Genomic DNA, 23930 nt, shown 5'->3' on the forward strand with positions numbered 1-23930 from the left:
CTTTCCGTACCCTGCCTTCAAATAACATTTTGGCTTCATGTCTTTTCACTGTTCCTTTTGCATTTCTCTCTCACTTACCGCCCTCTCATAACTCCCGCGACGTCTCCTGCTTCCCGCCTTTTTCCCTTCCGCCGCCCGTACCCCTCCCCTATTCTCCCGGTCTCCCGCCCCCTCTGTTCGTCCCCGTTAGCCTCTCCCCCTCCCCCACAGACTAATAAAAAGAAAAGAAACATGGCAGAAAATCAACCTGTCACTTGGGTTAACTTGTGATAAGTATTTTGAAGCGGATAAATAATCAGTTACCATGAACTTAATTCAGGGAACTTGCATGAACGATTTACTGGATTTCAACTTCAGTTTCCAAATCGCGGCTTTTCCGCTGCTGAGGACAACATCTAACTGCAAAAACTAATTATCGCAGTAAAAAAGGACTCATCAATGACTTCAATGGCCATTTCAACGACAGAACACGGGTCATTAACTATTGTTGAACTTAATATAAATAGATTGATTCGGTATTACAAAGATTCTTTGACGGCTCAGCAAACTTCGGGCACAATATTTTGTTTATTTCTCGCCTTCTCTTAGTAACCATCAATTCTGACGGCATTTGCCTTTCATCTATTTATATGATTTGTCGTATTTAATGGCCCATAAATATTGCTAGCTGACAAATTAAAATTAGCTTTCGAAATAAATCGGTGTATTCTCATGAATCTAATATCGACAGTCTTTTCATGATCACTAAAACAAAAGCTCGCCGCGCAAAAAAGTTACCGATTAATCAGCATTGATATTTTTTTAAGGCCTGAGTAAACTTCTCAATTCGGCTTCATCGCAAATGTCAGACTTTCAAAGGATATAACACCATTGTGTTTGTCCAAGGGCTTACTAGCAAAATGGTTTGGTTTAGCAGACGCAAATTAGATAATGCCGGCCATTCATTTGTGAAAAGAAACACACTGAGATCTGTGCGTAGACTGTTGTAGTTTCATCCCTTAACTCTAATCACGTAGAGAGCTGCGCGACTTGGCATAAAAGGAGTTTGACTCTCTGTCGAGAAAAACAAAAATATCATTACCGGTACAATGGATTGAACTTTGAGGGGCTTTACATGTCCATTTCATTCACTCAATGAAGATTCAACGCAATACGTGCAAAGCGTAACTGGTATGATTTGCAACCAAGACTGAAAGAAACCTTTTTACGATTATTCCCGTTCGAGGCCAAATGGAAAAAGTAAGATCAAAGAGCCTGCAAGAGGTTTCCGAGCAAGCAGAGAATAAATCTGAAATAATTAATCCACGGCGATTTCAAATACGAGACGTGACTGCAAAACGTGGCAAAAGACATTTAATTCAATATGCAGCCCCAGAAACAACCATCACTAATAACAGCTCGCAATCGAGATTTTTAGGCGCGGCCGATCGCAGCTACCAGGGGAAAAAACAGTCTCTGCTGAAACGCTTATCAGCGTGCAGTCTTTCGCCATGTTCAGAGGAGTACAAATGTGTGATACAGGGTTTCAAAGAGACAGGAAGGGAATCAAATTCAACTGTACATGTCGCGACCTCTAAGCGGACGAGAAGTCGTAGAATTTCGTTTAACAATCTCAGCCAAGGATCAAAGTATTCCTCTGTGCGACTGCCATCCGAGTTAGAAAGTGCTTTCACATTTCGTCCGCGACCCAGGGGCAACACTATGCCAGCTCGAATCAGCGACATCAGAATCGCTGAAGAGACGAAGCCGAGTGTAAAGACCAAGGCAGCTGTCCAGAGACACGTGTCAGTCCATGTTAAGGTAGCTTGGCAAAGCTTGAACGAAGATCTTAATTTGCCAGTTAAAAAGGAGAGAAGGAGGCATGTATCTTTATCAGACCAACCACAAAAACAACTTTCTGAAGATAGACACGAAATAAAATCGGAGAGAAAATCGTCGGAGACTTTCCGAAGCGATCGCGAGGCTCTATCTGGTAGAGTAGATAGATCTGGTCAGAAAACACCACAACGGAAAAAGGCGGAGGTAGAGCTTCCTAAGATTGCGGAAAGAATTTTTATTGATCATGATCATTTACAGATAAAGCTTAAAGAGGCTAAGATTTCTTATGAAAATCGACGGAAAAGTTTCACAGCTGAGCAAATGCATGACGAGAAAAGATTAATGGAGGGTGAGAAATTTTTAGAAACTCATCCACAGAGAGAACGCAGACATTCCGGTGGAAATTTAACTGCGGGCAAGGACGCCCCAAGAGTTAAGGGAAAACTTACTTACACAAGCTCATGGGAATCTCGTCCCCCAACGGAAAATAACTTAACTCGCCGCAGTATTGGCGCAGAGTCGAGAACCTTAGAGTCACATTTAATACAAGCTCCCTCAAGACGTCGAACCAGCCAGTTCGCTATAACACGCGCGAATATCAGCCGCGTTGGAAAGGCAGCCCTGGTCGCCACGAGACTTTTGAAAATTCATTATCGAGAAAATGGAGCTAAGAAAGTGATCACGAAAGAAGAAAAGGAACTCGACAAGTTATTCGAGGAAATGAAAGATTGCCGCTACTTGAGGAAGAGTATTTCTGAGATGAAAATATAAAGATCGACTGCGTGGACCAATTATCATTTCTTATTGTTACGATGATCTTATGCGCTAGTTACGCTGAACCAGTTAACAACTATTGCCGGAAATCCGTAGAAGTTTTTGTGTCATTGTGGGTATAAGAAAAACACTCAGGAAATGAAAAGCTTGAATGTAAATTAATTTTATTGCATATCTAATCAAACCGTTCATTCATAGAATCCAAAAATTATACATTCAACAAGGACGAATAAAAAATGTCTAAAGGAACAATAAAATAGAGAGTTGTAAGTGTCCCATCATGATTACAGTATAGTTTTGAGATTTTCATAAAGGTACTTTATGGAAAGCGGTGTGTCCAATATATCGATCTGAAAATTGCATTTTCCTTTTTTTTAGCGGAATAAAGCGCATACAACGTTCGTGCACTTCACTTATTCAATTTTTGGCACGGTACCATTGACCGCCCTCAAAGCATACAAAAGTAAATTTACACTTCAGTTCAATGAACGGACAAAAAGATATTAAAAAATCTTCTTATATACACAAAGCGTGAAAGGTTTTAAAAGCTGGCTGTCGCAAGATGTCAAAACTTCAAATGATTTATGCTTTACATAACTTCATGGACGGCAAACTTCGTGCATAGCTATAAATTTATATAGGTTTACTTTAATTCAAATCGACCTTTGAGGGGTATCGCAAGGATGCCACGAGCGATTACGCAGTGCGTTCGCCTGGTTCTCCTTCGGTTGCTACCACATCTTGTAAGCGACCACCTCTCCTCAGCGACCAGCTTTTCAAAATACCAAAAGTTTCCCAGTCAAATCACTGTATTTGGAACCTCTTGTAAGCGACCACCTCTCGTAAGCTACCGCGACCACTTTTAGCCCTAAAAGTTTGAAATTCTCTTCTTTTTTTTTAACCTTACCTAAGCGACCACTTGACAGATAATAGAGCGGAAATTGGATAATAAGGTGTTGTTACATAATCGTATTCGTGGTTAGTACAATAGATGGAAATTTCCCAGTGGGAAGTACAGGATTTTTTCTCGAAATTGACTTTCCACATGAATAAAACATATGCTAACAGATAGATAGATAATCTTTATTTATCCACGGTACAAAATTCGTCAGCTTTAAAAATACCTAATACTAATATAATGAGAAATATTAAATAAAAAAGATGCTTTCCACGGATACCGTGCCTTACAGTTCTTCTTTGAGAAGTCGTTTGAATTGCCCAAGGGACTCTGCTTCCCTTAAGTTACAAGGAAGACTGTTCCAGAGAATGGCGCCACTATAGCTAAAGCTATTTTTGTAATAGTCTGTGCGTGGTAATGGAACATTGAGTTTATTCTCAGTCCCTTAGGTCATATGCGATTTCTCGCCTTTCAAATTTAGAACTGAGATAGTTTGGAGCCAACTCGTGCAGAGACCTGTAAACCATCGTAGCTCTTTGAATTTGCTGCTGACAAGCTAAATTTTTTCACCTTAGAAGTTTGAACAGTTGACCAGCGTCTACGTCATAGCTTGAGTAGGTCAAAACACGGGCTACTCTATTTTGTAACTTTTGTACCTTACTCCGTAAAGTAAAACTAAAAGTAAAGTAAAAGCCGTTTGCACCTTATTCCGCAAAGTTCCGTAATGAGGCAAAATTTTGACTCAATATGCTCTAAGCTCTCGTAAGGGACCATGGGGGGTTCGACTGTAGTATGCTAATGCAATGCTGCAATCTGATTGGCTGAGCTACTCGTACAATATATCAGCCATTGGAGTGCAGTGGCCCTCGGTCATCTACGAAATGCCGACGATTTTTCGTTTTCCCGAAGTTTTAGAGGAACATTTAGATCCAAACGGGTAATTAAATTCCTAAGAAGACTAAAAGAAGGACATTAACAGTTTCTTGACATTAAAAACTTGAAATTATTGAAAAAACAGGTGCGTGCGCATAGACAACTGCAAATTTGCAATGACAATTCAGTGCGTGCGAATTTGTTACAGCACGAAGCTTAATAATACGTGAGAAAAACAACTGGAAACCTTTATTGGCGTTAATTTCAGTTAGAATTCTACTAAAACAATTAGATTATGAGCTCGAGATTTCAATGAGGTGACATTTTATTCGGCCTTTGATCTCATCAACTATCACCTCATATAAATCTCGAGCCCATAATCTAATTGTTTATTATTAAGTCTTTTCCGTCATGCATAGCGTTCCTTCAATCAGCCTTATCCAGGATCCCAAGCTAAGCGCTGCAAGAAATATTGCAAATACCTCGCAGGTTCCAGCATAATGTGCGGTTTTCTAACAGCGTCCCAACCGGTATATCAAAAAGATAGGTTCTAAAGTAAACGTTATTCTGAGTCACCGCGCAAGTGAAACATTTCGTGAGTGCTTCAACAAAGGACTCACGCTCAATTCGCCAGCTTTTCTACATTTGCTGTGGCAGTAATTAATTTCGCTTTATGACCTTCAAGTTGATAATCAACTTAGGCGTCCCGTAAATGGTATCTATTTACACCCCCGGGTAGAGAGAGGCATTGTTAAACCCGTGAAAGGGTTACCGTCACCAAAAGAAACGGAGGCTCTGGGGACGAGAATAGGGGGTTTACGAAACCACGACGGCAACGGGAACGGGAACGTCACTGAACAATTATTGAGCAGTACAATGGCTGTCCACGTGTGTTATAATTCTTGGTACATTTCTTTGCTGTTCTCTGCAAAACAGCAACGTGAAATGACCAAATTTTGCGTTGTCTGGAGAACGTGAACCACGACGGCTAATTTTTTAAATTTATTATTTCAAATTTATCGCTGTGTTCCGGATTTAGTTTTGCGATAGTTCTGACAGTGATAAACAAAGTAAATGAGTTAAGAGTATGGCGAGATTCGTAGGTAATATAAAAATTCATTTTTTAATCGACTTGGTTTCGCAAGCTTCCTAATGCCTCCATACGTAGTCGCGAGACGCTCTTTGGGTTCGTCACGCAATCTTCCTGCCGCACGTGACGAGCCCAAATAGCGTCTAGTGAATATTCAGAGTGATTAACCGATGAATCCAGAGTGGATTCATCGGTTCCTTTGATGCACCATGAACCGGGTGATCTTGGATCACTGATCCTGATCCAGGTCAACCTAAAGGAACGCACCCTAAGAGACCAGGGGTGGAACCTGAACTACTGGCAACCGCTTCATTCAGAGGCATCAGAGTACAGTGAACTAAAGTGCGTCTCCCAGACGTACCACCATGACTTCTTCATTTGACTACATGGCTCCTTATTACCACCAATAAACATGTTTTCATTGTGCATGAAGGTTCTTTGACACTAAAAAGAACATTTCGGGAATGTCCCTTACTAGTCTCCTTCGCAGCCGTTATTAGGGTCGTCACGCGACCCCAACAACGGCTGCGAAGGAGACTAGTACCCTACCAGCCCCTCTCCCAATCAGGAGGATGAGCCTAGCCTCCCCTCCCTGACTCCCATCGTTGCTCTTCATCCGGGAACGTGTTGCTACGAGCTTTTCGCGCCAAATTTCTTCACGTGAGACAACTGATCGCCGCGAACCTCGAAGAAAATGGACGTCGCTGATCGCACTACTGGAACTTCCCACGTTCGCGATGACCTCGCGGAGCGATGCCAAAAGTTATTTCAAGACTTTCTCGAAGAGTAAGTGTAATTTTGATTCACTGGTTCGAGAGATGTATGCATTCTTTAGCAAATGTGCCGAATCTTGTACATTTCAGTCAACATGAATAATTTGTCCGATCGAGCCGCACATGGTTTGAAACCTGCAAATTTTTTATTAAGTTTTGCCTGTTTCTAGGAAATCGCACGTTCTTAGCTTTCCTTGTGGGTATAAATACGCTTGAATATGTTCTTTCTTTCGTCAATTTGAAATAAGGATGCCTCCAGCTTTCCAAGCTCCATGAAGCACTTCTCTCTATTCAAAATAGAAAGATGAACTTCTAAATTTCTTTAACGGGAAAATACAAATTATCTAGACTACTGGGGTAGAAGGTGTTAAATGAATCAAGCTTGCTTCTAGATTGGAAGATAAAAGAAAGGTTCTCTATTTTCGAGGTCAATGGGGGAGTTTAATGGAATAAATAGTACAATAACGAAGTTTATAGTTGTACGTCGCTCTAAAACATGTCTGCTTGAATATTTCAGTCAGCTCTAGGTTTGTATTAGGTGGTGATGGTGCAAAAAGGTTTACCTCATCGCGATACAAACGTTTGGCCGTCCCTTGTCCTTAAATGTCATTACTATTATCTCCAACAAATAACATTATTAATGCATGTATATTAATATCTTTTGCAGATTTCAAGTTGATGGAGAAGAGAAATACCTTCCTGAAGTTCAAGAACTTATCAGACCTGAGCGCAACACATTAACTGTCAGTTATCAAGATGTGGAGTCCTACAATGCTCAGTTATCAACAATTATACAGGAGGAATATTACAGGTGAGAACACTGATGGTCACAGGACAACCACGCAACAAATTCATTTTGGGACTTTGCAGACCAGGAATACAATCATAATGGTTTGAAACCGGCCAATGTGGAGTCCATAATCATAAGATGAGGTAAAATATCAAATAAGTCACTGACAAAATCCTCCAGCCTGTTCATCCTAGTACATGAAAAAATGCTTGGCACATGGTGCAATGCTTGGGACGACTGTGAAGGGGGAGGGGGTGGGGGCGTGCATCGTGCCCATACTGCAAGGAAAACGTAGTTGCCATCTTAATGTTCGGAACTTAGTAGAGCATGCCATGGACCTATTGCCTTCTAGAATTTTGTTATGCGGTGAGATGTGATTAAATTAAAGTGAAAATGGACTCCAAAGTGTTTGTATCCACTATCGAATGCAACTTGGAAAGTAATGGAAAAAGCTCTTATGGTAAAGTGTGAAATGCGTTGCAAAAGAAATATATATATTTGCAGGAGATATCATTTAACAACAAATTAAAGCAGGTTTTTTGATTCTTGAAAATAGTTATGAAATAAATATGATCTCAATTAATGAAGCTGCATTTGACTGGATGGGTCTACATGGATTTTGCTACAAATTATCTAATCAAATGAGTTGTCTTTCAGAGTGTTTCCATATCTGTGCCGAGCTGTGAGAAACTTTGCAAGAGACAGAGGCCAAGTACCACCAACAAAGGAGTTTTATGTCAGCTTTACCGATCTTCCAACAAGACACAAGTGAGATAATTATGATGTAATATTTGTTCAGTAAAAGTGCAGTAAAAATGTTCCCCTGACTGATTTGTATGAAACTTGTTTTACTTTATATTCCTTTGATTGTAATCTAGGATTCGAGAGCTAACCAGTCAGAAGATCGGTACTTTACTCAGAATAAGTGGACAAGTTGTGCGGACACACCCCGTACATCCTGAGCTAGTGACCGGAACATTTATCTGTCTTGACTGTCAGACAGTCATCAAAGATGTAGAACAACAATTTAAATATACTCAGGTATGCATGAATGCTGTTAATCTTTTTCATGTGTACAAGAACGGAGTACACTGTGTAGCATAAACTCTATATTTTACTTACCATGGTTTGTTTTGATTTTATAGTAAGTTGAGTTTTATCACATTGATCATGAGTTTTGAGTTCTAGTTAATCACAAAATCCATTACAATCCAAACCTGTCATTTCTGTTATGTTTGACAGCCCACAGTGTGCCGCAACCCAGTCTGTCAAAACAGGGCAAGATTTATGCTTGACATCAACAACTCACGCTATGTGGATTTTCAAAAAGTTCGTATACAAGAAACACAAGCAGAGTTACCCAGAGGAAGCATTCCCAGAAGGTTTGTTGATATGTATATTTTACTTCTTGGTAATATGATGGTGGAATCAACAATGCAGTTTTTCCTGATTAGCATCAACAACATTTTGTGGTTTTATACCTAATTATACCGCTTTGGTATGCCTTGTTGTAATTTGCTATTAAATTGGAAGGAAACAAAATGAACTTGCCAAGTTTATTATTAATAATCATTTTTTTTAGTGTGGAAATAATCCTAAGAGCTGAAGCAGTTGAACAAGCGCAAGCTGGAGACAAGTGTGACTTTACTGGAACGCTGATTGTTGTTCCAGATGTGGCACAGCTTTCTACACCAGGTAGGTACAAAAAAATGTTGCTGAAATGTTCCACTGTGCACTGAGATACACGTAGAGTTGAGATAATGATAGAGTTTACCTCTGCATCGAGATAGATTAAGTCAAATTTTCAGTAACAACACCTCTTTGTCCCATATTTGTGTCATGTTGATCAATTCACCTTTCGCATTTCATTACCAAGCTTAAAATCTTTATTCACTTATCAGTACCTTGAGTAGATGGTGAAAGGTTGCTCATTATTTTGTCTGGTGATCATGCATGTTTAGGTGCAAGGGCTGAATCTTCTGGAAGACAGACATCTGGTGAAGGCTATGAAGCAGAGGGTGTAAGGTAATTTATTTATTTATTTATTTATTTATTTATTTATTTATGTTTGTGGTTTCACTATACCTAGTAATTTTAAGAGTTCTATTAGGAATCCGAAAATCTCTAAGTAAGATTTTAATAATTAGGAAAAATTGCTTTAAAACAACTGTCTTTAACTTGATCAGCAATTTTACATTAATTCGTGAAGTTCTACTAAATCACAATTAATTTATTTATAGGGGTCTAAAGGCTCTCGGAGTACGAGATTTGACCTACAGACTTGCCTTCCTAGCGTGCAGTGTCCAAGCAACAAATCCAAGGGTAAAGGTTATTTTATTGAATAATTTAGCTTTCCGACAAGAAAAGTTTATGCAGTTCTTGATAGAGTTGCACTGGACTGAAAGTGGATTTAATCTTTTTTTTTTTCCAGTTTGGTGGTAAAGATCTTGATGGTGATGATGTCACAGCAGAGACAATCAAAAAACAGATGACAGACCAGGAGTGGCAAAAGATCTATCAAATGAGCAAAGACAAGAATCTTTATCAAAACTTGATCAACAGCATATTCCCTACAATTCATGGTAAGCTGATAGATAGTTTTGACTCTACAAATTTAACTTTTACAGTCTTAACGAGGATCTCACATTGATTCTATTGTATTATCACTAAAATATGAATCGAGAAACTTCTTGAAATATTTTATTGAAATCAATCAAGTCAGTAATAATTTATTAGCAGTTTTAACAGGCTAGGTTGGTGGTGGCCAAAAAAGTTGGAATAGTGATTTTAAAATATAAATGCTTATAAATCAACAGTGTGTATTTAGAGATGAACACCAACAACTTTTCTAATTCAGCAATGTTAATGATTTTACATACAGCATATCATTTGTCCTCTTGCATTTGCACGGTCATTGCACCTTCAGTTTAAGTCTTCATTCTTTCTTACATCAAGCTGATAAAGCTTCACTGTTTTCAGGAAATGATGAGGTCAAACGCGGTGTGCTTCTTATGTTGTTTGGTGGAGTTCCGAAAGTCACGACGGAAAAAACTAACCTTAGAGGGGACATCAATGTCTGTATTGTTGGAGATCCCAGCACAGCTAAGAGTCAAATACTCAAGTAAGATACATTCATGACTTCTGCTTTCTCTTTGGTGCACACTCGCACCCCTCAAAGTAAGGTAAAGGTAAAGTCTGCATACAAGCCAAGTAGCCCATCAGACCAAAGCCTATCCCAGTTTCTGTTGCATGATGCAACTAGGAATATTTCTACTCCCCCCTGAATGGTATGCTAGTCCATCGCAGGCCCATCCCCAGCATTATATTTTTCGTTACCCATTTGTACACCTGGTTGGAGAGATGGGTTATGAGAGTAAAGGGTCTTGCCCAAGAACACAGGACAATGTCCCAGGCCAACTTGGCTCCAACCTGGACTGCTCGATCCGGAATAGAGGGCTCTAACCATGAGGCCACCACACCCATACACCCACCCCCTCAAAGTTGCGTACTTGAATATTTCTCTTTGTGTAATTTTGTTGATAGGCACATAGAAGAGTTCAGTGTCAGGGCAGTGTATACTTCTGGGAAAGCTTCTAGTGCCGCAGGTCTCACAGCTGCTGTTGTCAAGGACGAAGAGTCGTCAGAGTTCGTAATTGAAGCTGGAGCACTGATGTTGGCTGATAATGTGAGTTTTTTAAAATAAGACATATTAGGAATCTCAAGATTAAATCAAAGATGTTTGTGTGGTCATTTAAAAGTAAACTTGAGAAGAAAGGGAAAGAAAATAATGATGTAAAAAATATTTGCAAAAAAAAAAAAAAAAATTGCGATGAAAATGAAGTCTTATTAGCGGAACCCATGGAGAGGCCCTAAGTTGGTTTCTGCAAAAGAGAATCATAACATTTTTCTTTATCATAGGGTGTATGTTGCATTGATGAATTTGACAAGATGGATCCAAAGGATCAGGTTGCCATTCATGAAGCTATGGAGCAGCAAACTATTTCAATAACAAAGGCTGGAGTGAAGGTATTTACAAAAAGTTCATTTTATTTGACATGCGCGCATGCTGCAAGCCTTGGATGCAAGATAGTGACATTACTAAACAAAACTTCTTCTCAAGCGTTAAGGTTTTTTTCTTGGAATGCAGTGCATAAATTAAGAATAATTAATTAAATATTGAAGTCGAGTACATGCAATGTTGATTGGAAGATGGTTTTCTTTCCCTAGGCTTCACTGAATGCTAGGACGTCCATTCTAGCTGCAGCAAACCCAATTGGTGGTCGATATGACAGAACAAAATCACTTAAGGTAAGTTAAGGTCACAGTAAATACATGTATAAATGGTATACATGTGTGACATTATCTTTTACCTTGACCAAGTGAATATGATTACTCTTGGTAAACTTCAAAATTCTCCTAATTTAAATGATGCAAAAACTATGAAAAGCAGTTGGGAGATTATGGATGCATTTAATGTTTACTATTTTTCTCATGTTTGCAGCACAATCTCAACATGTCAGCTCCCATCATGTCCAGATTTGATCTTTTCTTCATCCTTGTAGATGATTGCAACGAGGTATAGTGGCTGTTACATGTGTTAGTTTACAGTCAATTGAAAGAACATCCCAAACTCCCAACAGTGCTCAAAATTTATATATCACCAAGCAAACAGCGGTCAAAAATGGAGAAACCATCAACTAAGAAACAAAGAAATGCTCATTCTCATCCTCAGAGGCCACGCTCCTTTTGGTCAGCACCAAGAGTTGCGACCTTGGTCTGGACCCGATTTTCTGAGCATGCGCAGAGTTTTTATTTTGTATTCCCAGCCAATCAGATTTTCAGATTTGATGGAAAGTCTGTGAATCATGGACTTCCAGTGTTGGGCCAGCTCAGAGGTTACAATTCTTGGTGCTGACAAAAAGGAGCGTGGCCTCTGGGGACGAGAATGAGAGATGCCAATCTAAAAAAAAAAAAAAAAAACACAAAAATGTACAGATCAGCAATTTTGCATGACAGTGTGTACTTCTTGTTGCCAAAATGGGAGTTTAAAAAACCTGTCCAAAAGACTGGAAGATTTGTTCTGTATCTGTGAGACTCCACAATGATTTACATGAGAACATTGTCTTGATGTATAGCCAGATTATCAAAACTAAAATTGAGAGTCAGAATATTTTGGAATTTGGGAGAATTGATATTTCGAGATTGAGACTTATTAAACAGTTTCATAGAAACTGAGGAAGACAGTGTTTTAAAAATTAAATGGTTTTATATTGATTTGTTGTGGTTTCTTCTCGCCTCCTTGCAGGTAACAGACTATGCCATTGCACGGAGAATAGTTGATCTACACAGCAGGCTTGGAGAAGCTGTGGAAAGGATTTACAGTGTGGTGGGTTTATGTTCTTTTGTAAAAAGTGATATGCCGTAGGTCATACATTAAATGTATATCATGCTAGTGTTGTACCCATGAGTTTTGATACCTATTAAGTGCTGTTTATTATTGATATTTTTCCACAGGATGAGGTGCAAAGGTACATAACGTTTGCCAGGCAATTCAAGCCCACAGTAAGTTTACAATTTTGTTTACTTAGAGTTTTTGCTATTGAAGGTAGATGCATCTGTAGTAATTTGATACTTAAAAACAATTGACACTGTCTCAGCTAAGCTAGGTGGCACCATCCAAACTTAGTTATAAATATAAGTCGGTTATTTATGTGTAGCAATTGATTCAGGAACTGTTTTCTCTTAGATAAGCAAAGATGCCCAGGATTTCATTGTTGAGCAGTACAAACATCTGAGGGAAAGGGACACAAGTGAGTAGAACATTTTAAAAACGTTTAAAACAAACTTGCTGTAAGAGGTTTCTTTTGCCTTCAAGTTAGTCTGCTTTCTGACTTCCATGTTCCCGTTGACAGGTGTGGCGAGGTCTGCTTGGCGCATCACAGTGCGACAGTTGGAGAGTATGATCCGTCTTTCGGAGGGTATGGCCAGACTCTACTGCCAGGATGAGGTTAGTGAAGTGTAGACTTTACTGAAAATGCTCATACCCTCTTCTTGGAAGTCATTCGAAATTCCGAGGGGTGGGGTGTCTCAAATTCCAAACTATTCAACGGAAAGTTTTAAGTTAAACTGGAATTTCCAGATTTGATTGGGTAGGGGGAAGAGAAATTTAAATAAACCTTCCTTGGGGGTGAGGATATGGAAAAATATAATGATAACTATTCAAGTTAGATACATTGTGGTATATTGTTTTTATTAAACAAATCATGCATTATCAACTGCAATTTTCTTGATATAATTTTCTTGATATAATTATCTTTGGTGACTGTAATCTCATATTATACTACAGGTGCAACCAAAACATGTCAAAGAAGCATTTCGTCTTTTGAACAAGTCTATTATCAGGGTGGAAACTCCAGATGTACAGTTTGACGATGATGACGAGGAAGAGCCACAAGAAGGTAGCAACTTGAAAGGAAGAAAAAAATATTAAAATGTCTCATTGATATACTCAGTGGTGTTATAAAATTTGTCTGTATTTGTTTGAAGATATGGATGTGGATGCAGAAAGCGACACCCACCCAAGTGGCATGGTGAATGGTCACACAGACACAGACACTACCAAGACAGACAGTGATCAGAAGAGTAAATCCAAACTGCGCTTGTCGTTTGAAGAGTACAGGTCCATGGCAAGAACTATTGCGGGGCATCTAAGGGCTGAGGAGTACAGAGCTGGTGATGGTAAGTCATTGACTAAAGTTTATAAGTGATCAGCATTTTATTTCTCCTTAGCATATGCATATTAAAAGCATATGCAGGTTCTGAGAAGAAAGGATTTGATCACCAAGGGATGGTCTGACCCTCTCAGTCACAAGCTCAAAATACAAATTTTATTGCAGTGGTGGTTTAAAAAATTGGCATTTCATGAATATATACCAGGACAGGAAAAAACCCATGTCCGATTGCCCAGGGCAAGCAGATTTTGCTCTTGGGCAAATAGAAGTCAAGTGGCCTGATGGGCAAGTGAAATTAGCCTCAGTAGTCTTGTGAGTCTGAATAAAAATGTTAGCTTGATAAATGATAATTTCGTCAGAAGCTATTTGAAAACTTTTTAATGCAAGATTAGTTAACCATTGAGTTGAAAGCATGGATTAGTTGGGAATCCAAGCATACTTTGTTCACATATGTCCTCTGATTGCCATACTGGCTGCCATGTCAGCAAGTAATATTTAAGTGGGGGCAAGTGGAAACTGAAATTGATCTGCCCACTGGACATTGGGATTTCAATTTTTTTTCCTGCCCTGTATACACCTTATTTGATGGTTCAACATAATGTTCAGTTCCAGAAAATATCCATACTCCCCCCACAGAAGGTATTGGAATTTCCTGGGGGGTGGGGGGTTCTGTAAGACCAAAAAATTTAAAGAAATGTATGAAGCTCAATCAGAATTTCCAGAGGGGTGGGGGGGACTTAGAAAAATTTCCTTCCGTGGGGGAGGTATGGATATTTTCTGAAACTACACAATGCACAGATATTTTGCGCGTTGCATACCAATGAGCAAAATGGACTGCATCAATAAAAAACATGCTATCTTCTACAATATGTAAATTTGAGCTATACCAATAAACTAGGTACATTTTGAGAGGTGTTAAAAAAAAGAAACAAGTTATCCACTGGCCCATTCTGTGATAAACAGAATCTGTACACAGTAACAAATGTAGGGATCACTATCCAAACTGTGCATTTCATGAAACCCAGGCCAATTTTGATTATTATTGTAATAAGCACAAAGGGCATTATTGTGATGCTGCATTATTCTAATTCACAGATGATGCTGGTTTACGAAGAAGTGACATTGTGAATTGGTATCTCACAACAATTTTGAAAGACATTGAAACGGAGGAAGAGTTAGCCGAGAAGAAAATTATTGTGGATAAAGTACTGGACAGACTGATCACCCATGTAAGTTGGAATTGCACCTTCATTAAATTCATATTTAGCATTCATGCATAGACTTTTGAATTGTCCTTGTGAGGCTTAATTAGCATGTTTACACCACTTGCGAAGATATTGCTCAATAGCTTTCCTTTGAATGGTCGCACACTGCAGTATGTTTTCCACTACAGAGTTGACTTAGGCCCCAGCTATGTGGTCTCGGGTACCTGAGACAACCCTCCCCCTGAGGCAACTTTATCAAGTGTTTATATGTGAAAATGTAGTCCCTGTAGGCCGAGTCAAAGTTGACCGTACATGATTATTCATAATACTTATTGAGTAATCAAATGTGCAAATATCCCTCTTTCTCTGAGTTTTCCTCAGTCATTCAATCAAAGTGGGTTTTGTGGAGTTAATTTTCACTTCTTTTATACAAATTTCTGCTTTAAATCCTAAATCTAGACATTTTGTGACACTCACCAGGTTGAGAATTGTCTCAGTTAGGCGAGCCAAAGTATTTATATGAAGCAAAGTTGTCCCCCCTGCCAGGGTTACCCTACCTGCCAAGGCAAGACAACTCACCCACCCGAGTTGTTGCGGTTTCTCTCCTCCCCTCCCCCCCCCCCCCCCCCCCCCCCCGCAGACAGGTTCGCAATCGTCTTGTAAATGGTTGGTTGAATTTTGCTGCAAAGAAATAATTGAAAAGTTACCTTGGCTAGGGTAACTTGGTGGGAGGGTTGTCTCGGGTAACTGAGACCATATAAATGGGGCCTAAGAACTATCTTTGGTACACTTGACAAGGGCTTCATCCACAGATGCAATAGTTAAAACAACATCACATAACTGACTGACTCCATGAGGGAAATGGTTCATCAAAGGTATTTTTTTATTGTTCCAGGATAATGTTATTCTGGCATTGAAGGAATGGGGCGTGACAGAGGAAGATTATGTGCCATCAGATGAGGACGACCCTTTCCTTGTTGTCCATCCAAATGTTGTGGTTGATGATTTGTAAAAAAAAAAAGAGAGAGAGAGAGAATTCAGTAACCAACACATTTGCTGATACTGTACATAAAATAAAAGTTGGCTTTCTTATGCTGAGTTCAAATTGAACTCAAAGTTCAAGATCAATGAACCTTTTTGTGTGTTTAGGGAATTGCTCTTGTATAAGACCAAAATAGGGCAAACAAAATGAATTAAAAAGTATGGTTTCCTCAGTTCAGTGTTGTGAATATCTTAGCATAACACAACTCTAAAGCTGTCAACTAACAAAAAGAGCAGGTGGTTGGTTGTGGAACCAGGTGCAATTCCAAAATGCACTTGATGTATACTCCACTTGTTATGCTTTTTATGAGGTTATAAGTGTGGAGCATGGTGATATGTATACTTAGTGCTCAATAAAAATGTTATTTCTCACCTTTGTTGTTATATTTTTTGTAAAGTTAGTTTGATAAAATTTGTTTCTGTTGACCAGTGATAACAAGGCTGTAGACATTGGAATACCAATTTTTCAAACCTCTTAGGGAAACCAAAATTGGATTGAAAATCCAGTAGTTTGAGAAGTCAGGGGTGTTTCACTGTGCGGGGGGGGGGGGGGGGGGGGGAAGCAGGGAATGGACTTTTGGTCTGAGTTATTGCAAGGTTAAAAAATCAGGGGTTCAAGAAATTTGGATTACACTGCATAAGGCCCATTGTATTTTAGATTGCTGTAAATCACAAAATAATGAAGATTATTGCTTGTTTCACTTTTTAAGAGGAAATAAAATTACTGACTCATGATTTTTGGTAGAATTTATTGACTCAACTATGATTTTATGAAAATTTTGTGTCAAAAATTAAGTCAAACAGTACTTCAACACTTCACTGCAACACACTTTTGCATCAATAGGTGATTTCCATGATATCATTTGACTACAATGACCAGAATCCTTTTTTTCTCATGCTAATTGGTGCAATCGTCATTTAAACCCTACCATGGTCTAAAAATTTAAATAATAAACGAGGACTGAATATCATTCTGGTAGTCAGTAGGAATGAACAAAAAACTCATTCCGATTACTCTGGTAGTTTAAGTAAAATGACGACAGTGCAATGTGACTCTTTGAAAAGCTGGATGCAGTTACTGCTCTATAAAGCTATTGGTGAAGGGTAGGCAAGTAAAAAGATAAAAATACATGATTGTGCAAGATTTGTTTCAGCTTTATAAATATACATGAAAATCTTGCATAAAAGCAGGCTCAAAATTGGACTTGATGCAGTTTATTGAGCTGTTTCCATTTCCAACACTTTTCCACTATCATCCTCCAAGTTTTTTTTTTTTTTGAGATCATCTTACTGTTTACAAATTAAAAGGCTCACTTTAAAACCCATCTTAGTCCTTTATGCCAAGAAGTCAAGATAAATTCTCTTTACTGGTATCTACACTCTTTCTTTAAATCTGGTAAGAAGAATTTTGGACTCAATCAAGATTATTCCCTGGTGACCCACTTTAAGAGAACACAGTGCTGATCAGGCTGGAACAGAAAAGTGGCAGTATTTTTATTTCTTTATTTTCAATTTTTTTTTTTTTTCTCACGCAGTAAACATGCTGGTCCATCAGCTGCAGCCATATGAACATTTTTCTCGTAATCCTCCTTTCATCTTTCTTTGCAAGTGTCCTCAGTTTTTTGGCAAGTTTAAGTCACTCATAACATCTTGTGTTGTCATGTCTCCTTGCTAAAAGGAATTGGCATGATGATGTTAAAACACTTGTGATGGTTATTCATCAAAGTCTAACTTTTCTTGTCTTGTTGCAACTAGTGTATATCCATCTAACAAGAGTTAAGGAATATACCGGTAAACAAATCTTATAACTTCACTTTACAACATAACAAGAGACCTTTTCACAATTTCCTGATGCCATCTTGATTGAGGGGCAAGCACAGCAAACATTACAGTAAATGTATAGGAAAAGTTAAAAGTTTGATGCCCAATAATTTGAGAGTGATTGGTTTTCTGATTTTCCGAGTTACAAGGAATAGAAACCCAGCAGAAGGTTTTTTGATCAAATTTTAAGAATGTAGATTTGCTAGCAGAAGATGAATTGAACTTTTTATTTCTCATACAAATGTCTCTAAATTTTCCTGTGCACTACAACTCGGTTTTACAGACAAATGTATTGAAACATGAAGACTTTAATTCTGGCTAAAGTTTCTAGCAAGGCCATTTCCCTCAATTAAGTTAATTGGCGAATTCTGTTAGTTTTTAGTTCATATATTTCAGAACGTGAATTTTCCATGAGTTGCTAAACATTGGATTCTCCACTTTTCCCATCCATTTACTGTAATTTTTGCCGTGTTCTGTCCCCTTAGGCAACATTGCATCAGATACTGTGAAAAGGCCATTAAAACTACAGTTCTGAACTTATTTAGAATAACAGTCTAGCAGTGGGGTCTAATACTAGTTACTGGTATTAGACCATACAAACAAGTCTAAAGAAGGACTTAAATCACTTTTCTGCTCTCCAAACAAAACCAATATATTATTCCTGAACGTTGTTCCGGGTAAATGAATACTGGGCTTTACATGACAAGTTTATCTCATATCAGTGAATGGACTGATATCCGCTCATCCAATTCAAGTGTGCCGTAAATCTGAAGATTAAGGGAAAAGCATGCTACACCATCTACGTGCATACTTGCCACACTTCAAAAAAATACACAAAACTTATTGTTAAGAACAAAGGGGAAGTACTTTTACACTGATTGCATGCCCATATACATTAATTCTCACCATGAAACACTAGGAATAATTTGAGTACTTCTAGCACTCACACGAAAGGTTTAATTGACATGTTCCATGAAGTGTAGATCCACATTTATTTCAGGGACGACTTTCAAGTGGCGGCATCATTTTTGTACGTAACAGGAAAGGGAAATACACATCAATGCATGCCCAGACACCAATATTATTCACTTCACCGAATGTTATGCAATGTCTAAGTCTACAAGCATGCGCACTAAAGTAGTTACTTATTTAGCATCAGCAGGTCTTTGAGAATTCAATATAATTAAGTTACAAGTACATGTTAAAAGCCCTCTCCAAACTTGAGGCCTGAAAGACGTGTGATTCCGCCATGAAGTAAGCCTGGAGACACATGATATTTTAGTAATAAAACAGCACCTAATCAGACAGGAGATTTCATTTAAGCTTTCCCAACGCCATAAACTCAACTGGCTCGGCCTGGCTGGTATAAAGGATAGAAACTTTGCGTAGAAAGCAACACGTTATTTCAGCTTTTCCGCGTTAAGCGTCTGGATCTGCATGCGCGATCGCAGACCTCCGCGATCCTTTCGGCTTGTTTTGAACAAAGAAGGATACAAATTCCCCCAACTGAGGCTAAGAGACAAGCAAATGCAGCTAGGTTTCTTCTTTTGATCTTTGCCATGTACTTTTGACGCAGGGTAAACCGTTCGTTAAGCATCTCCATTTGCTTTTTCTCCGCTTTAGTGAACTGTTCTCCTTTGTCCGCCATCTTGAAAATTAATCGCACGCGTCTCATGCGTTTTCACGCTGACCAACCTCGTGGAGTACGTTGGCCCATAAAATGACGTCATTTTATACCCCAAATAGCAATATCAAAACGAGGCTTCGCGTGACTTTGCCCCTCAGACTAATTTGCATTGACGTCAATTGGCTTTAAACCAATGAAATATTAGTTTATATCAACAGTTCCGGAAATTTCGCGATTGTTCATTGGTCTATTGTCTTATTATATTGTGACATCATCCACACAAAAATAGTTTGTTCCGCTATAAAACCCGAGTGACTCAGCGATTTCTTCTATCGGGTCACGAGGAAAAGATAGCTTGTGATTGTACTTCTCTGGCATCTCCTTTGAAACAAAACGTGTTTCATTCTGCTACATTCACTCCAGCTGGAAGACTGTATAAATAAGTCATCCCTCAAGACGCTACAGTTTTCTACAATTTCCACGAACGCGAGCAAAAGAATCGAAGAGAAAGGATTGGATAACGGACCTTGACAGAAATTTGTTTTAAGATTACATACAAGAACTTCTACTAAAAGCAACAATTAACAGACATGGCAGTGGGAAAGAAATATTTCGACTCTGCCGCCCTGCTCCAAATTACAGTGGCTCTGTCTATGATGAGACCAGAGCTTCAAGGATTTGTCGGACAAAATACAACGCCTCCGATGCCGGTGAATCTGGGCTATCCACAAAACTACACCGGAGTGGCTTTCGCTCCAAGCAGCACCAGCAACATGCCGAACTTCCACCTCGCCGCGAAGGAAGCCGCTGCAAACTACAACAATCCTCTGAGCGAGTTTTTAGACTGGCAGACAACGGGCCAAAATCAGTTCGACTCGGATGCCATAGCCATGCTCTTCAATGGAGAAAGCCATGCTCCAAGGGAGGCACGGACTTCGTTCAGCACCGAATTGGAAAGTGGTTACAGTTCGGATGGAGGTCGTTCACCGTCTGCTCTGTCGTCTGTGGGAGGTTCCCCTCAACACGAAGCAAACTTTGGAGATGTGCAAACCCCTGAAGCCGATTTCTTCGGTGCTACTGGTTTTACCCCAACGGAAGACGATCTGTTGAAATCATTAGATTTTGAACTGGAAGATTACATTGATCTAGACTCTATCTACGAAGGGCCGCCACAGAAGAAAGCGTTTTTACCTGAAGAACTCCCTTACCCAAATATCAAGACTGAGCCATTACCAAGCCCCGATGACACATATGGCAGAAAGTTTCCCAACTCTCCGCAAGATCTTAATGTTCTGAATGATCCCAACCGCAAGAACCCCTTTGAAGAACCCTTCAACCTCGAAGGCTTCGAAGAGCAATTCTATAACCCGTTCTCGATCGATTTCGCTCCAGCGAACGAGGAATTACAACAACCAGGAACTGAGACGGACACAGTGTTCGATTTTGACTCGTTCGCAGATAATATCGACTATAATGCCGATCTACCCCTCGACTTGTTTGACCCAAGACCGCAGGGGCAAACACAAGCAGTGGAAAGCAAACATGACAATCTGCTTCCCCTTGGCCAGGAGCCCTTGCCAATTTTTTCAGAAGCCACTGCAACGAGAAACGACAGCGGATTTCCTTCTACCGGTACGTATTTTCCTGCTTTAGATATTATCTTGCGAAAGAAAATCCTTAGTACACGTACATGTTAGTTACATAATAGCACGTTTAGTCGCATTCTTGCCTGCGAACAATGTTCCGCTTTCGTGACTTTGTTTTCGTGATCGAGATTGTTTCGAAAATTTTTTTTTGTCTCTTTGCGATTAGCTATCGTTACTCGTTCCGTAAGTTTAAGCTGTGGAACCTTTGTTAGCTTTGATGGTTTTCCTTAGAAACGGTTTCTATTTGTTTGACAAATACTCTCTTTCGATTATTTTCGTGACTTGCAGCTGGTTAATTAAAGCAGCTTATTGTTGTACCAACGAACCAATATTGCACTTTCGATGCGGTTGTTGTTCTTACTGTACCAATTAACCTCTTCGTTCGTCATAGGTGAACATGTCAATAGATATTGTCAGATCGCGTGATCTACTTTCAAGCAATAAAGGAAATGGGAGTTTGCCAAATGTGAGATTAGCGCAGCGCAGGAGCTATGCTAGCTGGGTGGGGCATTATTTGCAGGAGGGCAGATTACATATGCAGTAGATTCCGCTCTGTCAAAATTAAATGTCAAGCAAACAGATTTGGTTTCTGCCGCTAAACTTGTTTTGTTTGTTTTTTTTTTCTTTTTGTGTAAAACGTCTTTAAAATTTAATTTGTGTCATGCTAACAGGCTATTTTGTATCTTGTACTTAGATACATCCTTAACTACTGCCGTGAATGGAGAATGGCAGAGAGCTACTCTTCCTCTGTTGACAAGTGCAACAATAAAGCAAGAAAAACCAGAGAGTGGAAGCCTATCAAGGCCATCGACAAGTACACCCACTCGGTTCACACCCACAAAAGCTCCTAAGGATTTCACTGGTTCAAAGCCAGCATTTGTTGCTTCTGGAGCATCACGGTTCCCAGCATCAGAAGATGAAATAGTTGACATGAGCATCAGTGAATTCAGCAGCTTTTTGGAAACACTGTCAGATGCTGAAGCACAAAAGGCCAGGGACATACGCAGAAGAGGAAAGAATAAAGTTGCTGCTCGATTGTGTCGCAAAAGAAAGATCGAGCTCGTCAGTGACATCGAGGCTGACATTGACACTCTGCGAAAGAAGAAGGAGGACATTGTCAAGGAAAGAAAGAAACTCCAGGCTGAAAATGCCTACTATAGGAATAAAATAAGTGAACTAGAGGATCACCTCTTTCAAAGTTTGCGAGATGAGAGTGGCCGACCACTTTCATCAAAAGAGTACTCTCTTTTCCAAGGTGCTAATGGTAGTATATATGTAGGAAAAAACATAGATAGTGAATCAAGAGGCAAGAAACCTAGTAATAAGAAGTAATACAGATGTAGTAAGAATGGTGGTGTAAAATGATCAGACTTGAATGTTGTTTGAGCACAGATTTTCAGGTCGTTACACTCAAAGGATTTTGAAGACTCCTACTTCAGAATTTGAGTGGGGGTGCCAAGCACTTCATAGTTTACAGATGTCATAGAACACTGAATTGTTTGTATTCGTGGAGAAATACCCTGAGCCAGAATTTGTTACTTCTCAGTGGCCAAAAGTTGAGTAATACATCGCACATTTACCACTTGTAAAAAGGAACTCTGTATTTATTTAGCTGATGGAGGTATTTTCGGAACTGATTTTTCAAAGGAAAGTTCAAGTAGCCATCGTTGAAAAGTTATGTTGAGAATTTTGTCTCATTGTTGTATATGTCACTTTAATTTCAAGTTTCAACCAGAACTTCAAGTTCATCCAAATCATGATGTTCAATTTAATCACATCTTTCAAATACACTAGAAAATATAAACTTAGCTAGTGGACTTGTTGCTAGGGGTACATTTCCTGGATGGTAAGGTTTTCATGTTAAAGATCTGTCTTACGTTAAGAAAAGGCAGTAGCCAATATTGTATTGGTACAAGTGTTTGTTTACGTTAGTAAAAGAAAAACACACTTTTACATTTCTACAAAATACTAACTGTAAATTTTGTAAATAATTATTCATAGGTTAAATATTTGTTTAAAACTGTTTTTATAACTTAAGTATAGGATAAATCATCCAAAGAGAGTAGAGTCTATAGTAGTTTCAGAACTTCCATTTTACGAGGAAAAAAAGAGTAAAACAAAGAAAAAAATTCATTAAATGAAACTTTTAAAGGAAGGTGTATTTGTGGAGTTTTTAATATTAATTACTGCAATAATATATAAGATGACAGATATCACCTTAAGTATTGCAGGGAATATGTGAAGAAAATGATGCCAGTAGTTATTTATTTGAATAACAAGGCCTTGAGCAAATTTAACTGTTGTAGAATTACCAGTGGCAGAATTTTCATTGATATTTACATTGGACTCCCACTTTTTTGAGTCTGTAGTGTTAGACTGAGCGGAGGGAGACAACTTTTGGTTCAAATTATGGGAAGGTTTGAGAAACCAAGGGTTTGGCAAATGAGCAATCAGGATTCCTCTCAAGTCTATACATATGGGTTATTGACCAGGCACAAGGTCAAGATGGCTGGATATTTGCCAACTTCCTTTTTCGCGTAGTTGTTAACTGAGACAGAGGCAAGGTCCATATATGTGCAATAAAGAACAAGACCAATATCCAGCCACCTTGACCAAACAAAGTTGGTCAATAAGGATTTATCAACTGGATATTATAAAAAACAAATTTCTCTTGCGGGACACAGTACATTATCAGGCAAGATATATGGGTTATTGACAAGTGGGAGGTCAAGATGGCTGGATATTGGCCAAGTTCTTTTTTTGAGTATTTAGCGTCAAGGTCTATAAACATGCAAAAAAAGAATGAGGCCAATATCCAACCATTCTGATGGAACAAGCTTGGT

General features: G+C 39.0%; 2 protein-coding genes and 1 long non-coding RNA gene across 3 annotated transcripts; 2 read left to right on the forward strand and 1 right to left on the reverse strand.

Moving 5' to 3' along the window:
- Positions 1-6104: 6104 nt before the first annotated feature.
- On the forward strand, positions 6105-16365 carry LOC110060611 (zygotic DNA replication licensing factor mcm6-like). Its single transcript, XM_020767395.2, has 22 exons — positions 6105-6239; positions 6894-7037; positions 7674-7784; positions 7895-8057; positions 8259-8398; positions 8599-8711; positions 8978-9041; positions 9257-9338; positions 9448-9598; positions 9996-10137; positions 10560-10701; positions 10935-11042; positions 11244-11324; positions 11518-11592; positions 12322-12402; positions 12531-12578; positions 12763-12826; positions 12929-13023; positions 13363-13474; positions 13563-13754; positions 14843-14976; positions 15848-16365. Exons 1-22 carry the CDS (start codon positions 6148-6150, stop codon positions 15962-15964), a joined length of 2451 nt encoding a protein of 816 aa, XP_020623054.1. The 5' UTR covers positions 6105-6147; the 3' UTR covers positions 15965-16365.
- A 1098-nt stretch (positions 16366-17463) lies between these two features.
- LOC110060613 (uncharacterized) lies at positions 17464-19663 on the reverse strand. The gene is made up of 2 exons (XR_002297894.2): positions 19309-19663; positions 17464-17759 (listed from the first exon to the last, which is right to left on the reverse strand). It is a non-coding gene; the product is annotated as an uncharacterized LOC110060613 (long non-coding RNA).
- A 97-nt stretch (positions 19664-19760) lies between these two features.
- LOC110060612 (uncharacterized) lies at positions 19761-23242 on the forward strand. Its single transcript, XM_020767396.2, has 2 exons — positions 19761-21073; positions 21782-23242. The coding sequence occupies exons 1-2, from the start codon at positions 20032-20034 to the stop codon at positions 22417-22419; spliced, it is 1680 nt and encodes a 559-aa protein (XP_020623055.1). The 5' UTR covers positions 19761-20031; the 3' UTR covers positions 22420-23242.
- Positions 23243-23930: the final 688 nt, after the last annotated feature.

The sequence above is a fragment of the Orbicella faveolata genome, unplaced genomic scaffold (genome assembly GCF_042242905.1).
Source record: "Orbicella faveolata isolate gen_17 unplaced genomic scaffold, um_ofav_v1 contig_13, whole genome shotgun sequence".
Classification (NCBI taxonomy): domain Eukaryota; kingdom Metazoa; phylum Cnidaria; class Anthozoa; order Scleractinia; family Merulinidae; genus Orbicella; species Orbicella faveolata.